Genomic DNA, 22,427 nt, shown 5'->3' with positions numbered 1-22,427 from the left:
CAGGTTGTTTGTGGTAAGATGTCTGGGCTTGGACATCTCTGAAATGCCTCAGATTCCATAAATAAAGGCAGTCAGGAAATTAGAGAAGCAGTGAAGCATGACTGAAGATGCAGGAATGTGGGAGAGGGCTAGCACCTGTTCAGGTCTGGAGGAACTTCTGGAATAGCTGAGTGTATACATGAACAGGCTTCACTGAAGTGCAAACAGTTCCCTGGCACCCCAGATGAAACATGGGTGATGTCTTAAAAGTACAGACTGGAAGAGGTAGTCCAAGAGAGGCTCAGGAGTGTATATTCCAAGAGTTAAATCACTAAAACTCTGTAGCCTTAGGAAAAAAGTAAGATAGAAATCAATAAAATTCAGGTAGGAAACAGGACATCTTTAAGAAGTGAAGCCAAATTCAAGCAGAGTGCATAGAAACAGGCAATAAGATGAAGACAAAGAGGTATGTCCTTCTAGGCTAGAATTCCAGAGGAATATGTAGAGGAAGTGAAAACCCAGGATAAGCAACTCTGTTGGCTTAATAGTATCTTATAAACTGATACAAGGAAGGATATTTGTGGCACCCTAAATTTCAGGGTATGAGCTTCATAGGAAGGCTGAAATAAACTGAGCTTGTGAACAAAGTGTGAGCAACTTCCAGGGGAAGGTGAGAGTGACAGTGTGATGCTCAGAATGACCAGCATCCAACCAGAATTGCATGGATCAACCCCAAGCCTAAAGAGAAACAGGACAGCATTGAAGTAACACTATCAACCCCTGGAGTGACAGTAATGACATCCACAGAGGCTGGAAGAGAAGCAGAAAGGCTGCAAGGGCAGAAATTCCCATGGGAGACTTGTGTTGCTTCCACACAGGACACACAAGTGTCTGAACCAAAGGTGACATTTTCAGACACATCCAGGTGTTTCTTGGTGCTACCAGCAAAATCGTGCAGAAGTCTCTGGCTCTTCCTTTGGACCTAAGCTGCTCCAAAGTAGAATAACTGAAAAGTCCCTTTGTTACAGCATTCATCACTTACTAGATTCAATAATGTTTTAGAGGGGATAAGGCTCTCACACTGGCAACAACAACACAAAAGGCTAAGTTGATGGCACTTGGGTTTTGAGTCGATACAGCTGTTGGGAGGGAGGTCACCCCTCATGTGTGAGAGCTACCTGAAACATCAATGAATGAGCAGATAGGGCAGATTTAGATTTTCAGAAGGGGTTTTTTGAAATTTTTTGTGTGCCTGTGTTTTTTAACAGGTGTGTCCCCATAGAGCTGAAGGATGCTTCTCTGAGGAAACAGCTGCTCTTGAGAAGACAAGAAATAGTTCAGAACCTCAACAATCATTTTTCACCACAACAGGAGTCCTAAAGGGAACCACCTGGAGTGGGATGGCTTGGAAAGCCTCGGGACCAGCCTGAGCCAGACAACAAAGGGGGTAACAGCCTTCAACTGTGAGGTTTGGTGGCAGGAGAGGGCAGCTGGAAGAACACAGACACAGGAATCAGCACCTGTGAATGAGGATTGATGGAGAACCTTCTTACCACAGAGGTAACAATGGAAAACCTTGGTTTGGAAGGGATCCACGAGGATCAAGTCCAGCCCCTGGCCCTGCACAGGATGCCCCAACAACCCCATCTCGTCCCTGAGAGCCTTGTCCAAGCTCTTGTTTCACAGAAGGCAAACACGTGTACCACTAACAGTCCTCACAGACTTACTGTCCACGTGTTCCTGTGGCAAATCCAAGCAGGGACAGTAATTATCCTTTTTCAATGGTATGGATATATAAAAATTTATAGAGAAGTGTAACAAAAGACAAAATTTTAATTAAGAGAAGTCTCAGAGACCAGTAGGAAATACCATCTGGCTAAAGCAGTAACAGAACTCCAGGCAACTTTCTCCTCATAAACTCAAAAGTTAAATAAAACCACAACCGTAAAAAGAAGAAACCTAAAAATGAGCATCAACATTAGAGGAAAAGTGTTTTTTTTTTTTCTTTTCCTTTTTTTGCAGGAACTACATGTGCATCAAATGCACCAGTACTAAGGCTGATATGAAACCAGTACCTCAGAAAGCCTGTGTGGACCAGATGGGCAATGCTGGAGTGATCCCATCTCCCTGGGTATAAGATCTCTGAAGATGTGAGAGCCAGGGAGAGACCGTGTAATAATTTTATTATCACTGTACACTTTTATCAAGACTGAAGGAGTGGTTATTATAAGCTTGTATTGCTCTCATTTTACAATGGCTGTCGCCAGGAAGGAGATAATAGTTCCCAGATAAGGACATCTCGGAATAGACTTGAAAGACAAGGAACAAAGCCATTACCTTGGAGTATCCTGTCTTTAACAACACTGTTTTGCCAATGCAGGGAAATAAAAGATAAAAGGACTATAAACAGTTAAAAAGTAACCTGATCCCTGTGAATAGAGGCAGGTGGTTATGATCAAAAGCCAGGGCAGGATTTAAAGCCACACTCCCCCAGCAGCAAGAGAGAACTGGTTTGAGTTGAACAAGGCAATTACCCCACCCCTGAGATCCTGGGATGTCTGCAGGAAGCTGGGACCGGCGGGGATCCCCAGGTAGGAACTTGGCAGGTGGAGGGAAGCAAAGCCATGCCCACACCCATCTTGCTGAGATTTGTTTTAAGTCCTTTCTTCCCTGGTTTGGTTGGAAATCAAACACCTGTCTTCAGAGAAGGTGGCTAATGGCTGTGGATTATTGGCCATGAAGCAAAGCACAGATGGTCAATGGAAGCTGAGCGTCCTGAAATAGTCAGAGGGAACCACACCCCAAGACCCAGCAGGGAAGGAGGCACAACATATACAGACTCTGTCTAGGACAGGGACCCACAGGCTGCGCACTCCAAAACTCCAAGAGCAGTTCAGGACAACCCTTATTTGGCAACCTTGGAGAAACTGTGTAAATGCCAGCAAAGTCATGTGAACAGTCCCACAGAAACGATGTGGCCAGTAGGGCAGAAGTAAAATGGAAATCACCCCCCAAATTTAGTGCTTGTGGCCTGGATTCTTTAGGAAAAGAGAACAGGCAGCAAGCTCCAAAACTGGGATTTCCCCAGTCCAGGGTGTCTGAGATTTCTCATGGTCTCCACAGGAAACCAGTGACCTAGAACTGTCCAGTCCATAGGTGATGGGGATGCCTGGACTGGCTGGAACAGAGAGGAAAGGCTGAGGAATACCAGTGGTTTCAAGAACAGGATTATAGGAAATGCACAAATGAGTATGTCCATCAGTTTGAAATCCCATTTGCTTAATGCCACCTGCTGCAAACAGTGCAGCTGCCCTTCCCCAAGAGTACTGCGCTCCTGCAGGAATAGAAGGCAGGCTGGAAACACTGACTAGTGACAAAAGGTCTCTTCCATTGGGAGAGTGGGAAAACCTTGTAGAGATCTCCACTCCAACGACCACAGGGAACACTTTCAACACTGGCTTAACTAAAACGTGATACCGCAATGATGGAGAACCCGCTGTGGGGATATGCCCAGCACACCACCACGTTCCCAGGGAATGCTCTTTTCCCTTCCACATTTTGAAGCTCCCAAGCTGCACTTTGGGGCCACCACCTCTTGTTCTGCCACGTGCTACTGCCAAAAGTTTTACTCCATGTCCTTTGTGAATGACTTGCCAGCAGCTGGAGGCAGATCACCCTTCAGCTTCTCCTGCTCTGACTGAAGGAGCCTCACTCACTCCCAGACTCCTGAGCCTGCCAACAGCTCTCCACTGGCTAACCCCAGCTCTTCAGAGGTGAACAGCTGCCTGAGTGTATGAAAACTGTGGTTGTTATGTCAAACTGAGCATTTTAGAGAGAAGGACTGACCAGAAAGATGAACCCACAATGGATGGACCTCCAGACTCCCAAATGTTTTCCATGAGGAATAAGAGCTACCATACGATAAAGTACCTCAGTCAGTATTCACAGCTCCTGCTAGCTCTGATGTTTGGGCTGTATTCCCTCTCCAATTCCACAATGTGAAAGGCAGAAAGAAAAGGCATCTGGCTCATACTCTGATCAGCCTGGGGGCTGTCAAGGCCAGGATGGAGGATTAGCTGGAGTCTGACTCACCCACTGCTCCACATGGGGATTACCAAGGGAAAAGTAAGGCAAGGGGAGAGTGGGGAGGGCCTGGTAATGAAGCACTCACTTGTAGTTACTGTTGATGTCAGAGACGCGCCAGGCGTTCTGCAGGTCGAAGCCCATCCTCGCCAGCTCCATCTCGAAGCGGAACCTCACGTGGTCCCCTGAGGAACAGAGCACAGGCAGTTACTGACAGCACACAGAAACCTGAACCTGTTTGTGGAACTCCACAGCAACTGTCACAGGCTGGGGAGAGTCACAAAACCACAGAAAGGTTTGGGTCAGCAGGGACCTGAAGCCCATCCCATTCCAACCCCTGCCATGGCAGGGACACCTCCCACTGTCCCAGGCTGCTCCCAGCCCTGTCCAGCCTGGCCTTGGGCACTGCCAGGGATCCAGGGGCAGCCACAGCTGCTCTGGGCACCTGTGCCAGGGCCTCTCCATTCCTTGATTAAAGAATTCCTTTTAACATCCCATCTAACCCTGCCCTCTGCCACTTTAACACTGTTCCCCCATGTCCTGTCACTACCCATCCTTAAAGGAAATGTCTCCCTCTTTTTTATAAACCCCTTTAGGCTCTGGAAGGGGCTCTGAGGTCTCCGTGGAGCCTTCTCTTCTCCACGTGAACACCCCCAGCTCTCTCAGCCTGGCTCTAGAGCAGAGGTGCCCCAGTCCTGGGAGCATCTTTTTGGCAAGGAGAAACTCCAGGACAACTGGATTGCAGAAGGGATTGTGCTTTAGAAGCCAGGAAAACTTGTCCCTCACAGGGGTACCCCTGCCTGTATTGTCAAGTCAGATCTCATCTGAGGGCACAGAAACAGCCTCTCCATGTCAAGGGGGCATGTGGGTTAATTTAATCCACTTCTGCCCATCTGGCAGAGACAGCTTCTAAAGTGGATGTCAGGAACCCTATGGCAAGGAGCACTGAGCACCCTCCCAAGGCAGCTCCTTCCCCCAGACTGCTCTCAGACGCTGACTTAGGGCTTCCTCTCTCGTGTTTTAGCCTTGCCTCACAAATTCTGCATGCCTTTGTTGCTCCAGTGTCACTGCAAGGCTCTTTACCTCAGCCATATCCTGCACAACAACTTGCACTGGTGAGTTTATTTACACGAAACACTTTCCCTAAAGGAAACATAGCAAATATCTCTGCTGGGGTTTGGGGCATTGGTAAAAGGACACAGAGCTTACCTTTCCTCTATCAGCTTCTCTTGGAATAGCTGTAGTACTGAACCCCACCCCTCCATCTCACCTGTCTTTGGACATTCCATTCAGGCTACTGCTGCTGTCCTCTAGGATCAGCTCATTTTTCCGTCTAAAGCCAGGTTCACTCATTTTAATTCCATTTCTAAACAGCTTCATCATTGCTAAGACACAGCAAGTCCAAGTGAACTTTGTGTTCCCAGGGAAAGGAAACTCCCAGTCCACATGAGGGCACCAGCACAGTTCTAGTTTTCTCTTCTCAGAGACTCGATCTGCAGCCCTGTGAGGACGAGCCAGAGCTCTCTGCAGACCTGATCCTGGGAATGTCACAGCATTTTTGGGTGTTGGTGAAGAGATGCAGATGGGCTCACATTAATTAGGCTGCTTCAAAACTGATGCTGTTTGCCACTCCAGGACAGGACTGCCTGAGGTCTCTATCACTGTGATGAGAGAACTTAAGCATGGGATGTTTTCTCCCCAGGAGAAAGGGAAAAGCTGTTTCTGTGTTGCTGGTTCAGAAAGTTTTTTGTTCTGTTTGTAACTAATTCCTTTCACTGTGCTTCTTATCCAACAGCATATGGCCATCAGCTGGATCTCTAGGCCAGGCACAGGATGACCCAGGGAGGCAAATTTGAAACTGGAGAGGGTTTATGAACAAGAGCTCAATTGCAGTGCAGCGCTGCTTGCCAGAGCAGCAGGAAGGGCCAGACCAGGAGCTCACCAGGACGGCAGAGATGTGCATGTTGATCCTCCTCATCCACACACACCCCCAAGCACCAGGCATGGTAGGCGAATGCAAAGAGGTCCTCAGGCTTGGCAGGGCGGGCAATGGCTCGAGTCAGCCTCTTCAGCCACTCCTGGCACTGCTTGAAGGTGGAGAAATGGCACCTGCAAACCCAAAGGCAAATCACCCTCAGTGGGGACATTCATTCAGCCAGGATGAGACAGAAAAAGGAACACGGCCCCAAGCCTTAGAACCCTGACCATGGACAGCTCAATTCCAACATCAGCACAGGGGGAGCTAGCAGAGCTGGTCCCAGCCTGCAGCACCAGCACCACAGCAATAAACCAGATACCTGATCACTTTGGAGTCCTTGCAGACGATGTGAAGCTGGAACATATCCCGAGACTCCACACTTTCCATCATCCTCAAAGGCACCTGTGAGGGAGGGACAGATGTAGGGCATGACACCACAGGCCAGAGCAGCCCCAGCAGCCATGCCTGCAGGCTTCTCTCCCTGCAGCACAGCTCCACCAGACACGAGCTGTTTCTGTGAACTACAATCCCACTCCCAGAGTTATGGAGCTCCATGAGTCAGCACAGAGTTCTTCCATGATTATTATTCTGATTTTTGTTCTCTCCCTAGGTGATCTCCCACTTGGGGCCAGTTCCTGACTCAACCACATCCAGTCAAGCACCAGTAAATGAGCCAAATAACAGCTGCAGCAAGGAGACGGCAAGTCAAGGCAGTGAAAGAAAGCCTCAAGCTTCCATTGCCTGACTCCGTGTTGGTGAGAAGTCTCATTAAAATTGGCCTGCGAGAGACCTCAACAGCCTTAAAACTACCAAAGTTATTGCTTGAATTTAAAGAAAACAGCAAAGGAATGACCTAATTACTATTCAAAGGAAAACCCCATCCTCAGACTTAAATACAGTAACAAAACAGCAACTGCACGCCCAGGCCTGGCATCCTCCAAGAGGCACCTTCCTGTGCCACAGCCCCCAGGAACAGGGTATTCCCAGCCCTCCCTGCTCTGAAACCCTGGGAGAGGTGATGGTGGAGGCAGAGCCAGACTCACATTTATCACAGAGTCCTTGAATTTGATATGCAGGCGGTAGTTGGAGATGGCAATCACAGCGTCGTTGGCATGGCCCAGATACTCCACTCCCTCACCCTGCAGCACAGTGAATGGCACCTGGAAGGGAGACAGCACCAGGTCAGGTCACACAGGTAACCCTGTGCAGTGGAATTCCCAGGGCCACTGTTGCCATTGCTTCCGTTGGGGCATCTCCCAAGCAACCATTCCTAGCAAGGTGCTGCCCATGCCCTGCGAGCAGGACGGACAGCACTAGCAGCGCTGCCCAGCCCCGCACACGGAGCTCTCCCCAGGGACACCTCCTGAAGGATCACCTGTGTGCCATGCACACCTGGCAGCAAGGGATGGCCTTGGAACAGAGGGACTGATGGTCCCTGCTCCTTAGAGAGGGGAAACCAGCCCTGGCACAAGAGGCATGGAGAGGGACACGACTGCAGGACAGCTCAGAGAGAAGAGGGGAGTGCTCTGCACGACTCCTGGAAGAGCCCAGCACCATGGGGAAGCACTGGGGCTGCCCAGGGAGGCGGTGGTGTCACCATCCCTGGAGGTGTTCAAGGAACAACTGGATGCTCTTGGCTGGGTGACAAAACAGTTTGGACTTGATGGTTTTGGGGGTCTTTTCCAGCCTCAGTGATTCGGGGATTCTGTGGCTGATCAGAAGTCTCTGCCCCAGGGCAGTGTCACTTATGTTATCCTTAAATGTGCCATTTAAACATGGGGTGCCCTCAGCAGCCCTGTGAGACTCAGTAGTACCATCCAGGTAAGCAAATCAACCAAAGTTGTACCCAGTTTCTGCTAACAAGGCTTTCAGGGATTCTCTGTGTATAGTTATTTATATGACTGAGGAAGCTTGTCCTGATTAAACTGTGAGAAAGCTTCATTAAAGGTACCTGCATTCCATTATTTTAAATATCTCCATAATCAAGTGTCTGTTTTTCCCCATCAGTCTGGACACGCCATAGTTGTTTTTTTAAACACAGGATCCTGGCAGACAGCCAAGTTTGATTTTTCTTACATTAAAAAAAAAGAAGGCAGAACAGCCTAAAATTCACCAAGTCTCTTTGTCCTCAGCTAATCAGGCTCCTCCTGCTCCCTGAATGCCACCTACACCAGGTGATGTTGATAACCAATTATGCAAAAAATGTCACGACAATTTATCATTTCAGCCAGAGCTGAAACCTGCCAGACAGGGCAGCTGATGACACAATTCATTACACTGTAATTAGTACAAGTCAGACCACCTTCTCTCTATTTTGAAGTTGTTTCTATGGCTTGGGTATAAAAACCTGAATTATTTCAGACTTCAAGAGACAACTTTAGTAACAACTTCTCCTTTCTTTGTACAAAAATAACCACCTTAGCTTGGCATCTTGAAAAATATTAATTATTTGCCTAAGAGAATATCCTCTATTTATTTCTGCAGTTGACTTCTGCATGCTTGCCAGAGCTGTTTTTATCTGGCATGTGTATCTCCTGCTTACGTGGCTTTTTCACACAGCAACAGAAGCGAGACAGAACAGAAAGGGGCAGGTAAGGCTGCAAGAAGCAACAGAGGGAAATCCTGGAATAAACCAGCAGGTGCCCCAATACAGCTTGTTATCAAGTGATGGCATCCTTCTAGAGTCACAGGATCCTGGAATGGTTTGGGCTGGGAGCGACATCCCAACCCAAGCTCATCCAGTCCCATTCCCTGCCATGGGCAAGAGACACCTTCCACTAGGCCAGGTTCTAAGTCCCATCCAAGCTGGTCCTGAACACTGCTTTATAATAAATTAACAATTTACTGAAGGCAAATTACCCTTGGGAGGGTTGAACTTTACTTCTCCACACAGCAAACTAAGGCAGAGAGTGCTCTTCTCCAGAAGTCTCAGCTCAGAGTCGCCTCAGCAGCTTCACCCCCCAAAGCCACAGCCCTGCAGGCCTGACCCTGCACAACTCCCCAGCCTACGGCTGTTCCTTCAAGCCAACAGCTCTCAGTCCTTCTTTTCCCCTGCACTGTTTGCCAAGGCGGTGACAGTCTCTGAACAAACTCAAAACACTGCAGCAGCAAGAACAAGGTGAACCGGGCTCCAGCCCCAGGAGGAGAACGGTGAGCACCAGAGGTTGTTAAAGGAAGCACCAATTCCCAGGAGGGAATGCTGCCCCTGCTGCACAGCAGCAGCAGCACCCGGGGCTCTTCCCAGGGCTTTTGCAGCAGGAGGCTGGCACCATACAGGGGTTCTTTCTTCCAGCCACCATGCAGCAGGACAAGGTGCTCGAGGGGAGAGCAGGCAGTGCAGCTGCAGGGCTGCACAGAGCACGGCCCCCATGCTGCCCCTGTCCCGGGAATCTCCCTGGATGCTCCTGCAGGGCAGGGTAGCAGCAGCACTTCCCACAGGAAATGCCAGGGCTGGCTGTGCCACACTCTCCATGGCTGGCAATGCTGGCCACATCCTGCCAGGGCTGGGCACACAGGGACAGGGCTCTGGGGACAGCTGGCCTGGCCCCCAAGCACAGGGACCTGCTGCCCTGAATGTGCCCCCAACCTAGCCCACCTGTGGCCTCCAGGATGTGCTGGGCTGGAGAACTGCTCTGCAGAGCCTAGCCTGCACATCCCTGAGCTGTTTGGGTGTTTTTACTTCCTTACCTGCAGTGACTCCTCCTCCTTTATGAGCTCCTTCGGAGGGAACAAGTCCTTGGCCTGGATGTACTCCAAACTGGGAGGGCCCTCCTCACCCTGCATTGCAAACAGAGGACACAGTCAGACAGCCTCGGCCAGAACACGCTGTGAAAGCCAAAAATTGAAGCTGCTGGATACTTTTGGCAGCCCAGGAGCTTGGGGATGGATACCTGTGCATGGAAATGTCTGTTCTGCCTCCAGACCCCAGCAGCTCCTCTGACTGTTGCAGAGTACCCACAGCACAGTGAAATGCTGAAGCCTCCAAGTCCCGCCTCTTCCAGCTGAGTGGTGTTTGGAAAGTCAAGCAGACACACCTTGGCCACAGGGGACTGATGTGACAGTAACTTGTCACGTCAGCTGTTCCCGTTACCTGCTCCATGGCACCAGAGCACACACACCATGACAGAGGGTTTCCATCTACAGTCCAATGTCAGCCTATTCTTCCTCCTCTTAAGGACTGCTTTGTTTTGGGAGTTTTTGTTTTCACTCTCACACCAAAGACATCTGGGAAGACCCTGAATCTTCTGGAGAAGATACAACTGTGAACAACCTACAACCCTACCACAACTGTACCCCAGTGCACATAACTCACAACAGGCACTACTGACTGGTGCCAGCACCAAGCCCAGGGCAGCTGGACATGTTGACCCTGTTCAGATGGACACCTGAGAAAACACACAGAGGCCTCAGGATGGTCACACAGAACCTGTACATGCCATCCTTGACAAGTGGAGTGTATGTCTCCGTTTGGAACACGAGAATCTTCATTATACAATCAGGGTATGAGCTGGAAGGGATAAGGATCATCAAGTCCCACTCCTGGCCCTGCACAGAACACCCCAAATCCCACCATGCGTATCAGAGCATTGTCCCAATGCTCCTTAAGCTCTGGTGTGAACCACTGGTGCCAATTTTCACCAGCTCTCACCCAGGCCCTGTCACATCACTGAATTGCTGCCCAAAGGAGTGGCACTCAGACATTCAGCTGCAGATGCTCACTGCTGGGAGTCCAGGATGGTGCTAATTCCACATGTATTTGGTGTGGGAATGTTTTCTTCAAAACTCTACTTCTAGGCTCTAGCATTTATCAGAAAACACTGTGTTCTGTAAGCACTGAGTAACATTTTAAAATGACATATCTTTCTGGATATGCCACCCAAGCCAGAATCCCAATTCCAACCTGAAGAAAGGAGATCTCAATCCTTCTGGCTCAGGAATATTTCAAATGATGCTGAATCCTCTTGTGTTACTGAGAGGTGCTAAAGCCTCAGCGCCTGAAGGAAGAGCCTGGCCTGAGGTGCTCCCAGAACGTCAGACAGGGGCAGCCAGACCCCTCCCACCCCACATCCAAGGAACCTGCATGCATGTAACATGCTGTTAGAGCCTTCATAAAACTCAGCCTCAGGCGCAGCTGGAGGCAAAGGCACTGCCCCTGTCACCATGCTGTGAGGGACACAGAGCACAGCACCATCTCCAGCAGCAGCCAATGCTCACTGGAGACCACGGGGGCCTTGGGGCCCCTCCTGCCAGTGGCTCACTCCAAGGCTGAGGCACCAGCCCAGAAGAGCACAAAGAGAAGGTGCGTGCCCATGTGCCGGTGCAGCAGCCAGGAAGCAGAGATGCTCTCCCATCCTCACTTTGCAGCTCGCAGAGAAATCCCAGGGAGCAGCAGGAACTGGAACAGAACAGCCTGAGCTCTCCACCCGCCTGGGTGTCCTTGAGTCCCTCCTCGCCTGCAGCACAGGGCAGGCAGAGGCTGAGCATCCCCTCCTGCCACGGCCCCATCCCTGCTACCAGCAGCGTGGGGGTCAGCACGCTGCTCTCTCCACAAGCCTCCTGAAGCCCTCGGAGCCCATCTGGCCAGGAGTGCCCTGGGGGGTTGAGGGTGGGCCTGCAAGAAGGCTCAGAGCAGGAAAACCCCTCTCGCTGAAGGTGAAAAAGGCGCCGAGCACAGGACCCCGCACAGCCCAGCACCGCACCGGAGGGGTCCCACAGGGCCGCGGGCAGTGAGGGGCGGGGGCTCGGGGTCTGGCTGCTCCAGCACGGTAATTCCCAGCTCCAGGCAGGGTGCAGAGCCTGCGGGGCCCAGCCCAGCGGCCAGGGCTCAGCCGGGCACTGCTGTGCCCTTGGGCCCGGCGGGGCAGCAGGGACGGGCCGCGCCGTCCTCCGGCAGCGTGTGAGAGCCAAGAAAGGGGGTCCCCCTTCTCCCCGGGCCGATCCAGAGGATGCCTCCACCGGCATGCGAGTTGGAGACTGCAGCTGGCTTACGGCCCCGCTTCCACGGAGGAGAGAAGGAGAATAAAAAGCAGCACTTACAAAGCAGTTGAGCATGGAGCAGGAGACGCGGCCTGGCAGACTCATGTTCATTTCCCGAGACGGCAGCAGGGCCGGGCAGGCACAAGCAGCATCTCCTCCCTCCGGCTGCGAGCTGCGGCCCCGGCACTGCGGCAGCGTCCCCGCTCCGCCAGGAAGGGCAGGAGCATCCCGGCCGCCGGCAGCCCGAGCAGGTGCCGGCGCCGCCGCCGACAATGGAGGGAGGGCGGGCGGAGGATGGGCAGACTCCACCTCCCTCCCAGGACCGCCGAGCGCCGCTCTGCCATCTGAGCGTCTCGGTGACGGGGAGACAGAAAATGGAGCGGGCGGCGGCCCTGCGGGCACGGCCCGTTCCTCGGCCGGGAGCGGCATTCCCGGCCCGGGGCGCTGCTCCCGCCGGCTCCTGCTCGGGCCGCACCGATGGCGGCGCTGGGAGCGACGGCAACAATAGCGGGGAGGCGGCTGCGTGCCCGGCACCGCGAGCCCTGCACGGAGCCTTCCCCGGAGCCCATTGACCCCACACGAGCACCGAGGCCTCTGCTCCGAGCCCTCCGCCCCGGCATCAAACCCTCTGCCCTGAGCCCTTCATCCCTGTGCTGACCTCTCCACCCCAGCATCAACCCCTTTGCCCTGAGGCCTCTGTCCCCAGCCCCCCACTCCAATGTCCAGCCCCCGGCACCTGCCCTGCTCCAGAAGCTCAGCCAGGATGTGCGACTGCACCCCTGAGCCTTCTGTCTTCCAGCAGTCCTCCGTGCCTGGAGCGGGAGGTGAGGATAAGGGGGCTGTCCTGCTGCATTCACCATGTTGAATAGTGATTCAACAGTCCCAAGATGAAAAGTCCACCTTTCCAGGAGCTTCATGTGCATAGGGACTAGTCAGATGTCCCACCAGCACCTGTGTGCTGGAGCCTGGGCTCTGGAGTGGACCACTCAATGACCACTTGGACGCTTAGCTCCCATGTGAACTTTCCCCAGCTCCCGTTGGAAATACAGACACAGGGTAAGGCCGTGTGCGCAGGAAATGCTGTGGCTGAGCACCCAACCTCCCAACACCAGCCCCCTACAAGCTCACCTTTACTACCTGCTGTTCATCAAGCCCAGGAGCAAACAGCTCCCAGGTCACAGTCTATCTCAGCAACCAGAGAAGCAGCTTCCTGGACAGCCCCATCTTCATTTCTACCATCAGCTGCTATTCTGCCCCCAGCAGAGGGAGAATCTCTGTTAGAATGCAAAATTAAAACCTGACCCTTCATCAGTCCTCAAAGGCCCCACTAAATGGCTCAAATCACATCAGCTTTTTGCTCCCACAACACAAATCCAAACAGAGCACAGCCTGTAGCCATTGAGCTCATCTTAGATGTGTTTGCCCCAAAGACACCACAGACTGCTCTTCCCAGCAATACCAATGGGATCTCAAAGAGCTTTTCTTGAGTCAGATAAAAGTCTTCAGCATTTCTCTGCAAAATTGTTCAAGGTTAGCATATTCAGAGCTGCCTCGACTAAAGGGACAGCTTTGTGATACCCAGACATGCTGCTCACTGTTATTTGCAGGGCAAAATTCAGTTCCATGAGCTCCCTTGCTGGCAAAAGAATCCCCCAGACTCACATGGTTACACCAGTTTCACTACTTAGGATAGAAGACTTAGATGAACACATAGCCACACCTGCAGATAAGCCATGAAATCCCATTTCACCCTTGCTTTGCCCCACTCCACCATTTACATGGAGCACATAGTGGGTGAGTGTCAGGCGTTGCTCATCCTTGGGGCACTTGAACCAGTTGGCACCCACAAACCAGAACACAAAAATATAGGGTTATGGACACAAACAGAGGCTTACACATAAGGACAGAAGGTTATGGATGAGGTTACAGATTTGTCTTGGCCAAAAGTGAGTGGCAGGAGAAGTGTCCTGCTCCCTGCAGGTGACCTTTGCCTGGGTCACTGGAGGGAATGCTGAGAGAAACCAGAGCAGCTAAAGCTGAAGGAACCTTTTATACTGGAGAGAAAGTGTGGCTAGAAACACTAGAAAGCAAATATTTATTGGGTTTTTGACATGTATCAGGGGAAAAGCAACACAGCACATTTGGGAAACAGCTGAAGTCCGGGACTCTCTTGGGCAGACTGAGAGTACACATTGCTGTTAAGAGCACACAGCGCAAGAACAGAGTCTGTAATGAACAAAACCACAGACAAGGTAGGTAAGAGGTTTGCTCCAACCAACAGTAAGATTTTTAGGGCCAAGGCTCAGTTCAGGGCCTGGCACAAGGATTGTTTGCATTGTAACCCCCTTAAGCTGCAGCTGTGCAGAGTTAAAGGACTGCTCTTCAGATCAGTACTCTGAATTTCCAACCTAAGCTGACCTGAATGTTCACAAATAGAACTTCTGCTTTCACTGAAATATTTTTGCACTTTTAGTATCAGAAAAAGACTCACACATTACTTAGAAACTTCTACCCAAGCACTGAGCCTAGTGCAGAGCAGAAACGTTGCTCTGAAGTTCAGTGGCTTCACAGACTTTCAAGAGGAACTTGATACAGACTCTGCTTTCACTTCCTTCATGAGTTCCCAAAATACTTGCCCTCCTTTCCCTCCAGTGACCTGGGCAAAGGCAGGAGTGGTGCTGGGCAGCCCAGCACAGGACTGCAGAGTGCTCCAGACTCCTTAGCTGGCTTAGCCAGAGGGAATTCCTAAATGCCACCTCGGATGCCTCCCCAGCTGGGCTCTCTTCTCCACTGTCACAAATCACAGAGGAAGAGAAGGTTATTTCACACAACTGGGCTCCTCTGAGTGTTCTCAGTGTGTGTGTTCATGTAGTCAGAGAGAGAAATCTCCTTCATCATCTCCCAACCACCGTTACAAGTGTTTCTCAATTCTGAGGAGGAGGAGGCAAATATAATGCGGGCAGCATGTTCTTAAGGGCAGCTGGCAGTGATTTGCCCCTTTTCCCTCCCACCAGCAATGCCCACTGTTCCTGTGCTGCTCCTCCCACCCTTCCTGGATCCACACTGCAGGTAAACAGCTTGCAGCCTTCTCCTGAAGGTCCCAAAAGGGATTTAGAGGCTTGGAGACGATACAGTGCTTGGCAAAGATAGGACTGGCACTCAAGGGGCCAGCCTGCAGCCTCCAAAGGAGATGATATTCCTTATGGAGACACACATACATGCACCAGGAACCCAGCCCATGGCAAAGGGTTCACAGGGAACATCTGGTCCAACTTGCCCAAGGAATCTGCATTGGGAGCACAGGATGGGCATCAGGATGCTGAAATATCTCTTGTGTTCTGGAGCCAGTCAGCATCCTGAAACAAATCATTTTGCCAGTGGCAGGTCCAGCTTTCTGCAAATTTGGGAAAGTGTGAGCCAGGGTGCAGCTAATTCCCACCTGGCCAGGTCCCTTCTAACCCAAACCATTCCATGATTCTAAGAGAAAAACTGGTCCCTTTGATTGTAGAGAGCTGCCAGCACACCTGACTCAGCCTTCCACAGACATGCACACCATTCCCAATCCCAGTGTAGCTTTATGTCTTTTTGGCTAAACACAAATAAAATTGTTCTCTCCTTAGGTAGAAGGCACCACACCCATCCCTTCTATAGATTAAGAGTGAACTTCTCCTCACTCCAGCACAGATGGAGGGGAGTGAAGGCAAGGGCTGGCAGAAATCTGCATGAATACCCTGTCCCTGGTAGCACATCCACTGCACAGACTGGCCTGATCCGCCTCCAGCTGGAGAAAACAGACAGAAAAATTGGCAGGAGGAGGTGACTGCCCTGGAAAGGGAATTCCAGGACATGAGAAATAAGTCAGTGGGAGCCAGGGAAGCTCTGTCTGATAGCCAGGGGCTCCAGCAGTAGAGGGGCCATCAGGATACTCTACTATAGATCCCTCCAGGTTTGAGTATTTCTTTTCAGTGAAGATCAAACTAGGAACTGGTTATCTAGGTCTTGTTTTCCAGGTGAGATGGGGAAGGGAGAGACTTGCATAATTTATCTCATTCTAAAAGTTAAAATTTATTCTATTTCTGCCAGGCAGATTCCTGCATTGGGTGAGATGAGCTGCACTCAGACAGGTATTTCCCTCTCTCTCCATAAGCTGGTGCTGAGACTGATGAGCTGTGGCCAAAGGCACTTCTTGTTCTGCCTCCCCTACTTCTGTTGCACAAAGGGCATCTTTGTTTCAGGTCTCCCTACATAAACAGTTCATTTCCTCAAAGCCTAGGGAGGTTTGTGTGAGAACTGAAAGGGTGCTTAGCCTGAGGTGGAAACGAGCCCTTAAACCTGTGCAAACAGAAGTTACTGTTTTATACCCCATAAATCAGGACTGGGATGGTGGGTGTCATGTTTTAATCTGGATAGGATGATAGAATAATTTAGAGATCTGTAATACTGCATTTGGTATTTGTTCAGAAAGGTGCCCAGAGGTGAGCATGGAACTGAATATGCAGCAAGAAACCTTTGAGGAGAGGCACAAAAGGGCACAAGTCATGGGCTGTCAACTCCATGCACCAGCACGAGGGGTGGCTGCCAATGCCCACCTCAGATAAGTCATGGGCCCCTCCAGAGGGTAAGAACCAGATGCCTACAGTGCCAGTATGCCAGCAGTCAGGAGAGGGAATGCTGCTGTGGGAGCTGAGCACCGAGTGCCAGCACAGCACCTGCACCAACCCACCTGCCAGATTAGTTTTAAGTAATATATTAAGGTACCAAGTGCTCATTAGGGGCTCCATTAGTCAGGATTACCCCAGCACTAGTGCTGCCTTCAAGGTCATTCCCATCAGCAGCTAGTTTTGGGGAAAAGTGGGAAGAGTCATGTAAGCCAAGCTGTTAACACTAGACCATGAATCTGGAGAAGCAGAAAGGGAAGAGCAGGTGGTGAGGCACATCTGGGGTGCTGCTGAATAAGGGCAAGGCTTTTGGGCCTGCCCTTGCCAACTACAGGACACTGGTGCTGTGGTCTCAGCCTGCTGTGAGCACAGGGAATTAAGGAAGCACACAGCAGGGAACAGGGATCCAGCCAGCTCCGAGGCACCCCTTCACCCCCAGCCCACCCTGTGTCTAAGCCAGCAGCCACAGCCCTCCAGAGAGGTCACAGAAGGACTCCAAGGAGGCTGGCAGGAGTTTCCATCAGCTCCCTGCCTTCTGCTGACAGAAGCTCAGGTAAGAGGGTGGAGGTAAGTGCTTATTTCTACAGCTTGCAATTACCAAGTTGCTTTCTCTCCCTTGCCATGGGAGACAAAAAGCCCATAGTCTCTTCCCAAAACAGTGGGTGAAATGGGAGGGGCTTTTGGTGCTTGGTTTATCTTTTTTGAAGTGAAAAAATAAATTTTAAAAAGATCACATGAGCATTTTAATAAAATATTAAAAAAACTTTTCAGAAGATCCTTCAAAACAGTAAAGGTATCTTAGGGTACTGATAAGGAAACCCTCTAGTGTAGAAGAAATCAAATGATGATTACACCTAAGGGTGGGCAGGGTCAGGTCGGGGTTGAGGTCTGTCCAGACATAGGAGTTCAGGGAAAAGAAAAGCTTATATATTTTAGTAAATTCAAAAGTCTAGTCTCTGTACTCAAAAAACAAACAACAGCAACAAAAAAACCCACAAAAACAAAACCAAAAAAAGCCCACACAACAAAAAACCAACCAGAAAAGCAACAAAAAACCAACCAACCAAACCAAACCCCCATGCCCAAAAAAAAAAAACCAAAACAAAAAACAAAACCAAAAAAAAACAGGTCCAGGGACAGATGATAAGAACTAAAGGTGGCTTTGCTACAAAGAACTTAAAAGACTAGAGCTCTTCAGATGTCTAAGGGGCATGTGTGGAGATCTACAAAATCCAGAAGGGCAGGAGATGCTCAGAGGCAGCACCACACCTTATTGTTACTCCCAATACAAGAACCAGCCAAAACAACACGGAGCTGGTTTCAAAACAAAGCAAGAGGTGCTCGGCAGCACAGCTCTGACACAACTACAAATCTTCACCTGGTTTTTAAAAGCCTGATGAATTCATGAAAGGAAAACCTACCAAGGGCTCATAAAACATCAATAAATAGTTGCTGGATTACCAAGTCCCTGAGCTGCAGGTCCTGCCAGGTGAGGGCACACACCTGAGTCACACACCCCTGCAGCACTCACTGGCACTCGGTGTCTGACCAGCCTTGCCCTCAGGGGACCCAGTCTGACCTTCTCTGTGTTTCCTGGGGGGGATTTTTGATGCATTTTCCATGTGTTTATTCCCTTTTTTTCATTTGTATCTGGATACATCTGCATCCCTCTCACCTCAATCCCAGAGGAGCTGTTGGGTTTTACACCTCCAATGTGACACCAGGGCAGCTCCAAGCTGAAGTGGGAGGCCCTTTCTCAGGTTTTGGAAGGTGAGGACTTTCACCTCCTCACCCCAGACTAAGTTCCTCACCCTGCAGCATGGGGATCAGCTCTTCCAGCAAGAAGCACAGGAGATCTTGAGGCAGCACCAAGGAGCATGAGGACAGGGGCTACAGCAAAAGGCAGTGTGTGACTACTGGAGCTGAGAGCTTAACTGATGCAGAGAGCACATTTCCTTTCCTATTCCAGTTAACAAAATACATCGGGAACAAACCCTCAGGAGACATCACCATTTCCTCAAGCACCCTGCCAGATTTTTATCTTTTATTTTTTCTAACATGTTTAACCTAAATGTTCATGTTCTCAGTCTGAATTTCCAGCCCTTTGTCTGTCTCTGCAGTTCTCCTCAGCACCTCTTCCCCCACAACACCACGGAGCTGGTGCTGATCCATATCACTTGCAGCAAGTTCAGGCTCTGCCCACCCACAGCCCACATGCAGATCACCCCTCTTCAAACTAACCCCCTCAGGACACTCTCAGCATATCTATCAACATTCCCAGTCTCCAGCTTTTTTCCTCCCAGCAGATCCCTTGTATTTTGGGTTATTTCTTGCTGGAGGTATTAGAGGCCCTTTATCCGAGTTTATCAGCAATCTGGCTGCTTTGGCTGTGGTTCAGATTTTTTGCTACCACATTTTTCTGTGACTAATTCTTGTGAAATTTCTTCTTCTTTGGTGGCACCAGAGCTGTTATTAACATGGTGTGAAATCCTTCACTGAGAGGCAACAGAGGAACACAATAAGAAACCCCAGAAGTATGTTTTAAAGAAAAAATAAATCAGTAAGCCACAAAAACTGGATGACTATGTCAGTAGTACAGGGAGACAGAAAGGGGTTTCAGTATTTTTTACTTTTTTTCCCCAATATATTCCAATAAGAGATTGAGGAATAAATGTTTCCTGTTAACAGCATCTTGATGACAGTGACAAATCCTCTCTATTATATTAGAGTATATAATACACAATACTGCTGCACTCTTCTTGCTCATACTTGTATTTCTTCTCCTACATTTAGAAATAGTACAAGATTTGGACACACAAAGAACAAGACCACCCACAGAGGACAGAGGCAGACCAGAATCATGGAATCATTAAGGCTGGAAAAGCTCTCTAAGATCCAATGAGTCCAACCATTCCCAAAGCACTGCCAAGGCCACCACTAACCCATGTCCCCAAGTGCCACATCCACAGGGCTGTTAAACTCATCCAGGCAGAGACACTAACGCTGCCCTGGGCAGCTGTGCCAGAGCTGGACAGCCCTTTCAGTGAGAAATTTCCCAAAAATCCACCCTGAGCCTGCCCTGGCCCAGCCTGAGGCCGTTCCCTCTCCTCCTGTCCCTGTTCCCTGGAGCAGAGCCCGACCCCCCGGCTGTCCCCTCCTGTCAGGAGCTGTGCAGAGCCACAAGGTCCCTCCTGAGCCTCCTTTGCTCCAGGCTGAGCCCCTTCCCAGCTCCCTCAGCTGCTCCTGGGGCTCAGCCCCTTCCCAGCTCCGTTCCCTGCCCTGGACACACCCCAGCCCTTCAATGTCCATCTTGTAGAGATGAAATAGGACATGGACTCACCATCCTCAGACACCGTCCAAACCCTCCTGGTTCAATCACAGCTCAGTCTCTTCTTGTTCTTCCACAAGTCACACCTGCAGCAAAGAGGAGACAACCCAGAGCAGAAGTTTAGCTTATATAAATTTAGTTAAGAAAATTAATTTCCAGGATTGGTACTCCAGTATGAACACAGGGGGAGAAAATCAAGACCCCTGAGGCCAGTGCCCAGTCTCTCCCTATCCCTGCCAACTTCTGTTTCGTGCCTTTTCCACGAGCTGCTGGGAACCACATTCAGCATCAGGGGAAGACAGCAAATCCTTTTGGTTGCTCACTAACAGAGCACCCAGGACTTGTCACATAAGAACACATCAGCCTGTGCCCCACAAGCACAAAACCCACACTTTGGGGGAATGCAGGAGGGAGCTGAAGGAAGACAGACTTGGTCATTGTGGTTCAAGGACCTGGGGAAGGTTCTTCACAGGGAGCTTGAGTGTTTGGAGAAGATCACTGTGGTCCTGGGAGGAAGACAGCTCTAAATCCAATTGGGTCCTGCCTGGGAGGTGGGGCAGGGTGCAAGCACTCCAAGTGCCAGGAAAAACCAGCAGGTCCTTCTGCCAGCTTTGCCCTGCTTGAGGGAGGTCACAGGGGGCATCTGTAAGAAGGGAAAAGCCATGCAGCAAGACTTGAACAAGGTCCTGCTCCAAGATCTTTTCCAATAGAACCAGATGCTCCCACAGGTGATCCTGGGAACCCCATGGAGGAAGAGATCCTTCCTCAAAGTTTTCAGATGTCTCCCATACAAGATCAGTTGATCACCAACATCTCTCTCATTTGCCCACATTTTGTCTCTGCTTTGCTCTTCCAGCCCCCCCAGAGGGGATGGTATTATCTACAATTAAACACTGGGACCAGACATGGGCTGAGCCCTGGGCACTCCTGTCCTGGTACCACTCATGTGCCTGAGCAGCCTCCCAATGCCCCTGGATCCCTGGCAGTGCCCAAGGCCAGGCTGGACAGGGCTTGGAGCAGCCTGGGACAGTGGGAAGTGTCCCTGCCCATGGCAGGGGGTGGGATGGGCTTTAAGGCCCCTTCCCACCCAAACCATTCTGGGATTCTGTGAAGCAGCACAGAAATCTCCATGTGTGTGTCCCAATGTTTTTAAATACAATGACATTTTAAACAGGGATCTTCAGTATTTCAGTGTAGCTTGAGGATGCTCAGAACTCATCAGCCCAACCTGATTTCTGCTAGTTCCCTGTAGCATGTCAGAACTCTGGGAATGTTCAAGGTCTTCCATAAATTTTTCCACTATTAATTTTAACCTTTCTCCTCCTCAGGTGAAATACAAATGCCAACAAATGTGCAATTGGAGATTACTCAAACATCTCACACAACACACCCCAGCTGGGAATCCCCCTCCTTCCACCACTCAGGAATTGTACTGGCTACAGAATACCTGGCTCTGAATACCTGCCCAAGGCTTTCCTTTGCTCAGGGATTTCCTTCCCAGCCCAGAATTAAGTCGGGTTTGCCACGCACACATCAGAAGGCCAAGCTGAATGCCAGCACGCAGGACTCATTGCTGAGATTGATTCCCACAGTGAGGCAGCTGCTCCCACCCTGCTCCTGCTGTGCCCAGGTTGGAATTGTTATCCTTGGCCTTTCAGGTCATCTCTCACATCCCACCATGCGCTTGACAGGAAAGGACAGGAGAAAGGAACGGGAGGTCAGAAAGGACTCCAGACTCGTGCAATATATCTCTACATTTGATTCTTATCTTTATGGAGCCATGGAGCTGCTCTGAGGGCTGGAGCCCCTCTGTGCTGAAGCCAGGCTGGGAGAGCTGAGGGTGTTCACCTGGAGAAGGGAAGGATCCAGGGAGACCTCAGAGCCACCTTCAGTGCCTCAGGGGGCTCCAGGAGAGCTGGACAAGGGATGGAGGGCCAGGACACAGGGAATGGCTTCACACTGCCAGAGGGCAGGGATGGATGGGATACTGGAAGGAATTGTTCCCTGTGAGGGTGGGCAGGCCCTGGCACAGGGTGCCCAGAGCAGCTGTGGCTGCCCCTGGATCCCTGGCAGTGCCCAAGGCCAGGCTGGACACTGGGGCTTGGAGCAGCCTGGGACAGTCGGAGGTATCCCTGCCCATGGCAGGGGGTAGAACAAGATAGTCTGTAAGGTCCCTTCCAACCCAAAACATTCTTTCATATTACCTTACATTTAAAAGCACATCACCAGGTTCCAGGAAACTATGAAAAAAACACACACTGGGAATCAAATTTCCTAAGAAAACAGAAAAAGCCAAATGCTGCACTATCACCCTTCAAGTGCAAATCAGTCTGGCTCTTTTGAACTATAAAAGCTTTTTTCCCACTACTTAGCAAATGAACTCACAAATCAGACTTCACAGAGGAAAGAGCCTCCAGCAGGAGCT

The 22,427-nt window shown here is 50.5% G+C and overlaps 1 protein-coding gene across 3 annotated transcripts in view; it reads right to left on the bottom strand.

Annotated features, from left to right (window-relative positions):
• MTMR4 (myotubularin related protein 4) overlaps window positions 1-22,427 on the bottom strand; it is a 55,471-nt gene that overhangs the window by 15,557 nt on the left and 17,487 nt on the right. For 2 of the 3 annotated variants that reach the window (XM_021540389.3, XM_085557642.1), the window contains exons 2-7: window positions 20,015-20,088; window positions 9,728-9,817; window positions 7,084-7,200; window positions 6,360-6,442; window positions 6,005-6,171; window positions 4,151-4,247 (exon numbers count right to left, since the gene is read on the bottom strand). In XM_021540389.3, the coding sequence (XP_021396064.2) occupies window positions 4,151-4,247; window positions 6,005-6,171; window positions 6,360-6,442; window positions 7,084-7,200; window positions 9,728-9,817; window positions 20,015-20,017 (557 nt within the window). In that variant the 5' untranslated portion in view covers window positions 20,018-20,088. Of the gene's footprint in view, window positions 1-4,150; window positions 4,248-6,004; window positions 6,172-6,359; window positions 6,443-7,083; window positions 7,201-9,727; window positions 9,818-12,076; window positions 12,287-20,014; window positions 20,089-22,427 lie in introns of those variants that run through there. The other variant, XM_021540388.3, reaches the window with a different exon arrangement.

The sequence above is a fragment of the Lonchura striata genome, chromosome 19 (assembly GCF_050655825.1).
Source record: "Lonchura striata isolate lonStrDom1 chromosome 19, ASM5065582v1, whole genome shotgun sequence".
Lineage (NCBI taxonomy): Eukaryota > Metazoa > Chordata > Aves > Passeriformes > Estrildidae > Lonchura > Lonchura striata.
This window is presented reverse-complemented; position numbering and strand designations above follow the sequence as displayed.